The sequence below is a fragment of the Silene latifolia genome, chromosome Y (genome assembly GCF_048544455.1).
Source record: "Silene latifolia isolate original U9 population chromosome Y, ASM4854445v1, whole genome shotgun sequence".
NCBI lineage: Eukaryota > Viridiplantae > Streptophyta > Magnoliopsida > Caryophyllales > Caryophyllaceae > Silene > Silene latifolia.
The window spans coordinates 34,339,603-34,351,757 of NC_133538.1; the positions used below are offsets into that span (position 1 = coordinate 34,339,603).

General features: G+C 39.1%; 1 protein-coding gene across 3 annotated transcripts; it reads left to right on the forward strand.

Moving 5' to 3' along the window:
- Nucleotides 1-543: 543 nt before the first annotated feature.
- On the forward strand, nucleotides 544-3,550 carry LOC141634358 (F-box/kelch-repeat protein SKIP11-like). 3 transcript variants are annotated; one of them, XM_074446565.1, is made up of 3 exons: nucleotides 544-987; nucleotides 1,494-1,603; nucleotides 1,725-3,550. In XM_074446565.1, the coding sequence occupies exon 3, from the start codon at nucleotides 1,880-1,882 to the stop codon at nucleotides 3,221-3,223; it is 1,344 nt and encodes a 447-aa protein (XP_074302666.1). In that variant the 5' UTR covers nucleotides 544-987; nucleotides 1,494-1,603; nucleotides 1,725-1,879; the 3' UTR covers nucleotides 3,224-3,550. The 3 variants fall into 3 exon arrangements, with proteins under 3 accessions (XP_074302666.1, XP_074302665.1, XP_074302667.1); XM_074446564.1 differs by having other exon boundaries at nucleotides 1,494-3,550; XM_074446566.1 differs by having other exon boundaries at nucleotides 544-856; nucleotides 1,494-3,550.
- The last annotated feature ends 8,605 nt before the right edge of the window (nucleotides 3,551-12,155 follow it).

The following is a 12,155-nucleotide window of genomic DNA, read 5'->3' on the forward strand; positions in this document are numbered from 1 at the left end:
AGGTGTACGGGTCTGTATAAAGAGGGAATAAGTGGTTTCTGGCTGTGATTAGGGTGCATGGTGTCGGTTGTGGTGATGGTTAAGGGTTGGATGAGTCATGAATAAGAGCATAAGGGGGGAGTGGCCTGCTAAAGAGGTAGACGGTTATCCTAGTGCAATATGAGAAGAGGGGGACAATTTTATGGTTTATTTGGAGTTAAATTAAAGTTTGGAGTATTTTGAGAAGACCGCTCTTAGTTCAGGGTAGTCTTGTAAAATAATCCAAACTAGAAAATACTCCCTCCGTCCCAGTCAATTATTGTCCTTTGGTTTGGCACAAAGACCAAGGAAAGAGGAAGAAGCCAATTAGTAAATGCCAAGTGGAATAAATTGAGTGTGAATAATCAAATTGTTCATCAAGTTCATTCTTAAAATAGAAATGACAACATTTCACCGAAACACTCAAATATTGAAAATGACAACAAATGACCGGACAGAGGGACTAATAAAAAGAAAAAACAGAGGGAAGGGAAAGAGAAGAAAGAAAGAAAATGGGAAGGAGAATCTGAAGGGAGAGGTTAACTTCACCCAAAATTGCTCCCACCTCCCCGTATTTTCCTCATCTTTCTTCTCTTCTACTCTCTTTTCTGCGTTTTAGAGAGGGGGAAGAGAGCGTTACATATACATAGTTACTATATAACCTCCTCAACATCAACTCCTACTTCCATCTCAAACATACACCAAATAAAACAATAGTAGTTCTCAGAAATGTATACTAGCAGTAGTAGTAATAGTAATAATAATAAGGTAATTAATAATAATAGCAGCAGCAATACCTTCATTGCTGATACAATCCTTGCATTTCCAATCAAAATGAGTGAGCAAATACAATAAAGTTTGCTTTTTTCTTTTGCATTATTATTATTATTATTATTATTATTATTATTATTATTATTATTGATAGACCAATCAAATACTCCTCTGTTTCTTTTTTCTTTTATCCAATTCGTAAGTCCAGTCTCTTTCTTTCTAATTCTTTTCTATTCATTTTTTTCATTTCATTTCTTTACTTTTTCTATGTGGGCAGATCTAATGTAACCCAGTTCAGCATGTTCCTTATATGCCAATTTTAAAAGATTGCACATTTTTCACCTTTATTGCTTTTTTTTTTTAAAAATGTTTTGGATTGAAATGAAATTTGGGATTCGTGTGATTGGTTAAATGATTTTCCGATCTGATTTTCCGATATCTCTTGATAGTTTTTGATTGTTTGTTTGAATATAAGCATTGGGTGTTCATCAAATTTTTATGGGGTTTTGATATTTGATTAATACTTTTGACGTCCCAATCATTTGTTTACCTTTAATCAAAATATGCTCACAAAAAATACAATAGATAAATGAATGACGGGGACGGAGAGTATTTTAGCATTCCCAAATGAAACAGCTAAGTTACAAGATGGATGAGTAACTGAAATAATTGATTTTTTTTGTTGGTTCTAAATTGTGATGCAGGGAATTTTCAAGTTCTGGATAGTATTGGGTTGAAGGCCTTGAAGTAATAATCAAGAAATGGAGGGTTTTTGGTAGTTACAAATCCAAATTCAATTAGTTGATTCAGATCGGTATGTTGTCGGCTTTATCCTTCGATATGTCTATATGAGTTATTAATTCTCCATCAAATGATTATGGAGTAAAAGTTAGATAAATAAGGAATTTTACATGTTATTTGGAATTATTCAATAGGTACTTAGGCAAGTCAGGCGCCTCAAATAGCTCTCTTTTTTCTCATTGATTTCATTGTATAAAAGGAGAAATCATTGAAGATTTTCGGATTGAATAGAAATTTGTTGTAAAATTAATTATTGTTGTTGCCCTCATTGGGCTGAGTTAGCTTAGACATGTTGGAGGGGAGATCTTTCTTGGTTTCAAGAACATTGCCTAGCTCTCTCGAGCAAGAAAATAAGTGGACTTACATGACTTGCCGCGTAGGAGCTGAAGTTTCCAATGGAAAACGTCCTTTTGAGCTTGATCTCGAAGAGGAAGGGGGGTTAAGGAAAGCATCGAAGTTGTCTGACCATGAGGAAAACCTCTCTAGAGCTCAATTTGACAGGCTCTCATTGACTCTTGCTGCCCCGATTGACCATGCTTATAATCAACGTCAATCAAGCGATCAAGCCGACACTAGCTCTCTAATTCACCCTATAGGCCGTGACTTGACCATTAATTGCCTCCTCCAATGCTTGAGGGCCGATTATGGATCTCTTGCCTCTTTGAACCGGAGTTTCCGGTCATTGATCAAGAGCGGTGAAATGTATAGAATAAGGAGACAGAATAAGGTGATTGAGCACTGGGTCTATTTCTCTTGCCGCCTCCTTGAATGGGTGGCATTTGATCCAGTTACTCAACGTTGGATGCAATTACCTAGGATGAATTCCAACGAATGTTTTATGTGCTCTGATAAGGAGTCCTTGGCTGTTGGCACTGAACTTCTTGTATTTGGGAAGGATTTGATGTCCCATGTGATATATAACTATAGTATCTTGACAAACTCATGGTCATCCGGTATGAGCATGAATTCTTCTAGGTGTTTATTCGGGTCAGCAAGCCTTGGTGAGATTGCAATCTTTGCTGGTGGTTGTGACTCCCAGGGCAACATTCTAAGTTCTGCCGAGCTTTATGATTCCGAGAAGCAAACTTGGGTAACTCTTCCTAGCATGAATAAACCTAGGAAGATGTGCTCCGGGGTTTTTATGGATGGCAAGTTCTATGTGATTGGTGGGATTGGGGGCAGTTCTGGCAGGGCATTATCTTGTGGCGAAGAGTTTGATCCGAAGACGAGGACCTGGAAGGAGATTCCTCACATGTCACCCGGGAACCATGGATCTTCCCCCGGGAATGGCATGCCTTCTCCGGCTGAAGCTCCACCGTTGGTCGCTGTTGTAAATAATGAATTATATGCCGCTGACTATGCTGGCATGGAGGTGAAGAAATATAGTAAAGAGGTAAGGGTGTGGATCACAGTGGGGAGGTTGCCTGAACGTGCTGGGTCAATGAATGGATGGGGCCTCGCTTTTAGGGCCTGTGGTGAACGGGTGATTGTCATTGGTGGACCCAGAGGTCAAGGTGAAGGAATCATAGAGGTTAACTCATGGGTGCCTAGTGAAGGCCCTCCTGAATGGCGCCTTTTGGGAAGGAAGCAGTGTGGGAGTTTTGTCTATAATTGTGCGGTCATGGGTTGCTAAGGGATATTGACTATTCATACAAGATGGTGCTAAACCGTCAAAGATAATTCTTGCTAATGGGTAATATTATTGCTTTTCTTTTTTCTTTTCTCTTTTTTGCTGGGGCGGACAAGGGAGGAATTTCGATTTTACTCGAGATTTCAAGTGAATGTCTTACCATTTAATCTTGCCCTTCCCCAGTACAGTAACCATGAAAACAATAGAGACAGTTCAATAATTTCAAATACAAGGGTAGATTTACAAATAGAATTTTCTCTAGCTTTTCTAAAGTTACAGAATTATCTACGAGTTTCATGATCATTTATTTCAATGTCATTGTCTCTAAAACATGATTGTGTATTTTTCAGCTCATACTGCGCGATGCCGTCTGCCCATATTTGCTGCTTTCATTTGTTGTTTTTGTTTTAATGTTCTGTTATTAATTTATCGTCTAAGATAAGTCTGTTTACGAAAAATTCTCCCCGTGTTGTTGACTTGATAAATTCTTTTACGTTAACCTGCATCACCAACAAATTAGTAGGGGAAAACTAAAGGAAATAAAAAGTCATTTCATTATGCTTTTGCAGTTTATGGTATCCTATGAAAACAGATGTATAAACAGATTCTTATTCCTCTCACCATTAGCCACTGATATTTACGTGGTGTCATCGAACGCATACGTTCTTCTCTTTGTTCTATAGTTTTGTGCTCTAATTATTGTTCTCATGGGGACATTTCCGAAAATTCTTCGGTTTCCATTTGGGTCAAATACTCGCCATTATTTTTTACTCTGAAATGTGATGGTATATACTATATAAAACTATTCGACTTTTCTGGTCGTTGCAAAGCTCGATGCAGTTTTCATCATGGTTTATTTGGAAACAATATCTTAATTTGTTAAAGGCATGTGTGCTTACGACAATGAGGTAAATGTCGTCGTAGTACATGCCGGGGGAAAATAGCATATGCTTTTGATGTTAATGTCCAACCATAGCATCATGTGGAATTTCATGGTATCAATAAGTTCCTACTTTACATATTGAAGTTCCAAGTCAGGAATGATATTTGAGATGTTCTTTAATACTATTATTAATTTCCTTTTTTTTTTAAATTCCTTTTATTAAATAAGAAAAAGAAACTCCATTGATTTGGTTTGAGTTTGTGATCTAAGCTTGTACTGAAAATGGTGAAAATGATGGCAACTTGTGTGAACCAGGGGCGTTTAATTTGTGTCAGACGACAACAGTCTCCTGATTTTTTTCTTCTTTTGTTTCGGTTACTTGTACATTTAAGACTCTAAGCTGGCTTTGTTTGGCTTCTGGTGTTGCTTCACATTTTCAAGACGTTAGACCAACTATTTGTTGATGCATGCATAATTAATGGATATGACTCTTCTTCTTGATTAGATCTGATAAAACTGATCCTATGCATCGGCGATCACTACAAGAACGGAATGTAATTACTAGAATATGACAGAACCCAAATTGACATTATCTTTGTATTGATTTTGATTTTACTAATGGTGTGTTTGGGAACAAAAATTGTATTCTCAAATTCAGATTTGGACCAATTTACATGTTTGGCAAACCTATTAGATTTGGATTTCCAAATCCCTACCAAATTCAAGTAAGACTAAAATAAACTCATTTGAAATTCACTCTCTAACCCCTTCATTTCAAATTTTTATTTCAAATTGCTAAATTTAAAATGAGACATTTCAAATTAAATTCTTGTTTCCAAACACTCTCTAAATGGATTTGCATCTATAATTCTCTAATTATGGTAATCATGAGTTGGGATCTCAATTTCTCATGATATATTGATGTAAATCCTTCCTTAATTGACATCTTAACATGTACCTATTGGGCACATGATGAAAAAACCTAAATAATAACATATCCAAACTCTTACTTGAAATTGATTTTAGGGATATTCTATGGTGTACCCTCGAGTTTTTCGGTTTTTATGTTATATTCCTACATTTTTAAAATTCTATGGTGTATCCCTGAAGTCTATACATTAGTCTATACCATAAACTTGTCTTTGTTAACTTAGTTTCTTAATTGATCTATTAAATCGGCTATTTATCATTGTAATTACTCGATAACCTACTCATTTACTTATTAGTTCACCGAATTACCCATTAACCCACCAAATAGTATACGAATCTAACTAAAACTTCATCAAATCTTCATGATCATGTTATGAAACATAACGGATGTTTTTAATAGTAGTTTGTGCTTATTAAAAGTGATTTGTGATACTTTTCACATAGGATGGTGATACAACATTAATGAGTCGGAATAAAGGTCAAAGTACGGTTGTTTGATAGTGATAAAGTTAATGATGAGTTAAACGATGTCATGATAGAGAAATAAGGAAGGAAGTTTAGGGGTATAATGTAGAATATAAAAAAGGAGGGTTACAACATAGAAAACCAAAAAAAAAAAAAAAACTCAGGGATACACCGTAGAATTTACCTTGATTTTAATTGACCCTCGAGGTAAGCGGATTTGAGGTAACTTGCCCGATAATTGACTCGAGCTTCCTATTTGTTGGGGCTTTTGGTACAAATAAATATAAAATGGATAAATATGCAAAGCACTAGGGCTGAGCAAAACCGGATATTTAATCCGGTTTTGAAAACTGGATCGGATATCCGAATTTAAAATTATCATTTTTCCCGATCCACATCTGATCCGAATAATTCGGATATCCGAAAATCTGGAATCCGAAAATTCGAAGATCCAGATTTCGGAAACCGGATTCGAATTCGGATTTAAATGTACAGTAAAAATTCCCCGAGACTGGTGGTATTGGGCTATTGGCAGATTAAAATGGCAATTTCGGTCCATTTCGCATTTTGCAACCCACTAAAAAAGGTAACGTCTTCGATCGCATAAATTACAAGTCTTGATCACATAAATTACAAGTGTTGATCGCATAAATTACAAGTCTTAATTACATAAATTACAAGTCTTTATTACAAATTTCAAAACTAGTCTAAAAACCGCATAAACTAAACATAAAGTTTTCCTTTTTTTTTTCTATATAAATTTTTAAAATTCGGATTGGATTCGGTTATCCGGTTTTAAGAAAATCACAATTCACATCCGATCCAGTTTATTTGGAAAAATCCGGATCGGATATCCAATTTAAATGGTATCCATATATTCGGATTTTTTTTTTTGGGATTTCGAACCCCCAGAATAAATCTAAGAAAATATAATAAGAAAATGCGAAATTTTAGGAAATTTTTGAAACTTTTAAAGTTTAAAGCGCGGGTTCGTTAAAATCTAAAACATAAATAAAGTATGCGGGAATAAAGTTAAGATTATACAAACGTGATAGTCAAAGGTGAGGGAAACTATATCCCTTGAAATGACAAAATGATAAAAGGTGAGTCTAAGCAATCCTAATAAACCGACTACTAGTCCAAGGTGATCGCTAGCTCACACGTCTAAACCCCACTGATGCATCATCACGAACCTGTCATTCATGAAACATGAACGCCACAATCAGTGGGGGAGTAACTCAGGGTTCTCCCAGCCACATTATGTTAAAATAAACGTAACAAATAAACGTAACAAAGAATTCAATTAAGCAAGGCATAGAAAATGATTGTAAGAAAAGTAAATAAATAAATGCCATGGAATAAAACTTGCCAATTGAATAAAAATGATTAAAGTGACTAATATTAGCATAACATAAATTCATCCAATTATGTGAGACATTTGAATAAAGGAAGACGAGTGACCGTTAAATAAACATAGACACGCATTCCAAGTAAAAATAGCATATGCAACCATCCATAATGCAAGACATTTACCACTCTTAGACTATAATTCCCGGGTAGGACTACGAGAATAATACGGTCCTAGTCTAAATCTACAGATTCTCGGGTGTACATCCCGATTCAATGTGCCCCAGCACAGCACGCACCCAAGACTCGACTACTAATGAAGACCGAGTACCCCAATCGCCAGAACAGCACGAAAGTGGCGGAAAGTGTAATACCCGCCCTTTTAGAGACCCTTTGACCAACGTTGACTGACCTTGGGAACGGTAATAGTCCTTAGAAGTGTGTGCCAAGTTACCCTGGGTTGTGAGTTGTGCGTGGTACTCGATAGAGTAGAGGCTACTCGATCGAGTAGCTTGGATACTCGATCGAGTTTATTTTCACTCGATCGAGTATGTGGGACACTCGATCGAGTAACGGGTTTTCAGCGAGGGTTTATAATCGCGTTTTGTTAAATCCGCAAACCATTTCCGCCTCATTTATTCAATCCTTTAGTCACCTCTTTCCCTTCCCTTCACCATATAACCTCCATGGAAGCCTTTGAAGGTTCTTGTGCCTTAGGAGAGCGTAACTTGAGTCGGGTAGCGGTCTTTTGCCGGGTTTCTCCTTGTAGGTATGTCGTCATCATCATCCGTATCCTTGTCTTTGCAGTTAGGGTTTGCTTGGTAGTGATAGATGATTGTGTTATGGATATAGGTGTTGCTTGATTGCTGGATATTTTGTATGATTGGCATGGAAAGGTTGCGGTTGCTTAAAGGTAGGTTCGCCTACTCAGTTTCTGTAGATGGTCTAGTGTGTCGGTTGTTGTGGTTGTATTGTGGTTGTGTTTGTGTGGCAGCATATATACGGTGGTTGGTCGGTATATACAGTTTGTTGGTTGTGTTGTATTGCAGCTGTCTGTGATTGTTTGCCTCTGGTTCTCGAGATGCGTTCTCGGCTGAGTGGAGTCACTTGCGGGAGTGGCTTCACGCCCTAGTTTCGCCCTCCGTGGAACCCGCCACGGGAGGGGATGTGCACATTAATGGGACAGGGTTATTGCTCGGTATGATGAGCGGGGATTTGGTGGGTACGGCTGCGGTCCCCCACTGGCAGGGCTGGTCCAGTGGACAGTCGGTGACGGAGATTGATTGGAGTGGGTGTGATTGTGTGTGTGACTGATTGTGTGGTGTTGTATTGATAGATGTTGTTGGTATTGTCATGTTTTATCTCAGTACTGACCTTGTGTGTTTGTCTTGTTGTTTTGTGTGTCTTTCGTGATCCCTTATGGTGAGCAGTCTGTCTTAGCAGGTGTTGATGTCGTTGATAGCTGGAGTCCGGGCAGGGATGAGTCTTCACGAGATTTGATAGTAATAGCGAGTAGCCATTGAATTGTATCTTTTATATCGTCTGTTGGCTTTAAATCACTTGTAATACAACATAATCGTTCTTTTATTGACATTTGATTATTACTGTCCTCGGGCAACCAAGATGGTAACACCTTTATAGGCTAAGGAAGGCCTAGTTAAGGCTCCTCTGGATATGGGGGTGTTACAAAGTGGTATCAGAGCGACGATTTTGGAACCTGTAACCAATGAAAATAATGAACATAGTGAGTCTAATAAAATGAACCTATGATGAGACCCCCGGCTGATGCTAGGTTTTGGGTGAGTAGGCGCCTCTCATTTCAAAATCTCGGCCTCATTGTACTTAAGCCAGTCACTGGGTATGGGAATGTGGAGTCCGTGTGTATGTATGTAATGTGTATGTTGATTGTGTTGGAACTACATGTGGTTGAGTCTTTGTTGGAGTTAATAGGGGCGTGATAGTTGCATCTGGGTCGTGCATGGTAAGTTTTGGTAGAATTAGTGAGTAAATGTGGTGAAAATGCGTGAAAATGTGAAAGTGTATGCCGTAATATGAAAGTGATCATGTTGGTGTTTGCTTCAAGTCGTTAATAACGGTAATCATATACGAGTTTATAAGCCCTACCGTAGTTACAATGACGATAGTTATAAGAGTGTTGAGCTATAGTACAAGAATCGGTAAATAGTGGTGCGTATATGCAATGTTTGAAGGCAGAAAACTTCCGCTTGCGTGGTGAATAATTTGTGTAGCATAATTTGTTTATGTTGAAATTAGAACATGATATGCTTTAATATGTTTATGTGGAATGTATTTGGATGACATGAGGATAATTATCGTCAATTATATGTTTTAACTTGACGTGAGCATAAGTTCGCTGGCAATGTGGTAAAATGAGTTAGATATGATATAGTGATGTAATTGTGAATATGAATGGCTCGGTAGCAGGTAAACCGAGTTGGGTAAATTTGTTGTAACGTAATATGACATGAATCTTATTTGATGAGACGTATGATATACTTGAGTAGTAATGGTAATACATGAGCAAGTGTGATAACTAGTGGCGAATTCCGAACTTGGTTTGGAATCGACACGCGATATTGTTTTTGCAGGAATCTTCAATGTATTTCGTATTTCTGACCGAGTACTTAACCTTACTTGACCGAGTGCGAGTGCTTACTAGACCGAGTAGACCTGACTCGATCTAGTTAGGAAGCTATGACGTCGCGATGTGGAAATTTTCTGCAGATACTCGACGAAATAGCACCTACTCGATCGAGTAGATGGCACTCGATCGAGTACCCTGGGCACTCGATCGAGTAGGATACAACCCAAGCTTCTTACGGGTTTCTTAAAACCCCTAATCTTTCTTATGCCTCTCATTCTTTCTTCTTTATTTCGAACCCTAAGCTCTTACATCCCTCAAAAACTCTCCTCTCTTCTTGTGTTGGTGGTGATTATTTGGGTTAATTGCTTGTTAATTTTGTTCTTTTACTTTCCCTATCTAATCAAGGTATGATTTCTTCCTTATTTACATGTTTCTATTACTTTAAATTTGTTGTAATGATGGTATAATCTGAAATTTTCGATTCATATGGGCGAATTGTTGCTTTTAATTGTGGTAATATGATTCGCATGTTTCCCTTTCATGAATCTTGGTGATTAATTGCTGTAGAAATAGACTAGAAATTGCAAAAGTAGGGACGAAATTTCTAGGGTTTACAAAATCAAAATCGATTTTTGGTTGTTTCCTACATGTTGGATGATGTAATTGAGTACTATATGTTACACATACTATGCTAGAAGTTGGATTTTGGTGATTTTCATCTTAAAACTTGCCTTAAAACTTCGTCTTAAAAGTGCCCCAAATTGAAATTCGTTTTCTATATCTGAAATTTGGTGTTGGATATGATTGTTTAAGTAAGGGTTAAACTTCAATATGATAATGGTGATGTTAATTGATGGTGAATATGTCAAAATCGTTACAGCTGTAGAGACCGTCTGACTAGTCTAATTGAGTTGTTTGTTTCTAATATTGAAGGTTGATGATGATAAGTTTTAAATTACCTTTCTATGAGTATGTACGAATATCTCACATGTCATTAAGTATGTATATAGAGTAGCATTTGAATCATGCTAGGATGTCAGAATTGGTTGAGTAAACCATGTTTATCATGCTAAGCTTTTCACAACTATAGAGATTGTCTGAGTTACTGAAATTATATATCAAATTGGGAACTTGTTGGTGAAAGTGTGTACCTAGCTGAGTATTTAAAGTTCAATTGCGTGAATTATGTGCCTTACATGACTATGCAAGTTTGTTTAAGTTATATGCTGAAACAGATGCCGAGACTGAACTTAGGGACCCGTCAGAGCAAGAGGGGGAGGGCTTCACAGCCCGAGCCTGGGGAAGGTAGTGGACCCGTAGTACCCGCGGTACCGGAGTACCCTTCGGTTGTGTTTCTGGACTTTAAACAAAGGGAGCGTTTTGTGGCGTTGCAAAAACGCAAAATGAGGCCTACCCGTTGTGTGGATACCACATTTTCGACTGACTTGAGATTGAGACGGATGTCCGTCACATATTTGAGACTTTGGGATTTACGGGGTTGTACCGGCTGAGGAAGCATACTTACCTTGGAGTTTATGAGCTCGTTTAAATACGAGCCAGCTGCACAAACTGTTGAGTACCGTTTGATGAACACAAGTTTCCTGTTGACCATGGACCTTTTCGCGTCTCACCTTGGTTTGGCCAAGCCTCCCAAGGATTCCATCGGTGAAATTCCTTCTGAGTGCGGTGTCTGCCGCCTAATGCCTTGTCTTACCGGAAAGTCAGCTCCCACCTTAAGCAACATGTTGATTAATGATGTGCAACATGTTACCTTGAGGATCTTTCTTCGTTCTCTTTCGAACCTCCTTTATGATAGACCGGATATCAGTAAACTGAACAATCATGAGGTGTTGCTTCTGATGTCTTACCTCAACCCGTAGCGGACCGAGAGGGTGGTCTTTAATGCTCCTGCTATGGTCTGCGCTAGCCTTACTTTGATGGCTACCGCCACTTCCCGGTACTTGAGTTCTGGCGCTATCGCCACTCGGCTAGCTGAAAAGCTAACCTCCTTTGAGGCTTCTTCCGAGTATGTTCCTCTGGCTACACCGGTGCCTACTATGGACCGAGACTACTACCTCGACCTGAAATGGTTGAGAACTTTAGCTGATGGCAGTCTAGCTTGGAGGGTGTGAGGCATGAGTTGGATGAAAATTCCGGCTCCTGAGCACCTCCCACCGACAGAGCCGTTAGACCTGGTGGTTATAGCTGTGGACTCCGATGAGGAGGAGGAGGGTGATGATGGACCCCGACAGTTGCGGACGTACGTCATCGATGACACGATCCTCCAGGTGATGCCCGAGCCGAAGAAGGGAGAGAATGCAGCCGTAGTGGAGGAGAGACCCAGGTTGGGGAGAGGACCCCGTCTAGTGAGGGAGAGGACCGCTGAGACTAGACCACGCCCGGTAGCACCACCGCAGCAGCACCCTTTTCCGTGCTACCCCTACCTCGACACCCCGGAGACGCGTTCGAGCTATTTGGCAGAGAGAGTGTCATCTACTTTGACACTCCGGAATATGCATGAGATGGCGTACACTCAGGGGATAGGGACATAGGGACCACATCCATTGTGGTGGAGTGGAGTCGGGGACTATAGTGGGGTTTTCCACTCTTACGGGGTGGATCAGTCAGCTTGGGGGACACCTCAGTCCTTTGCTTTTGGTGGCTTGACCCCATGGTATGTGAGTCCTGGAGCTGGAGCGGGGGTT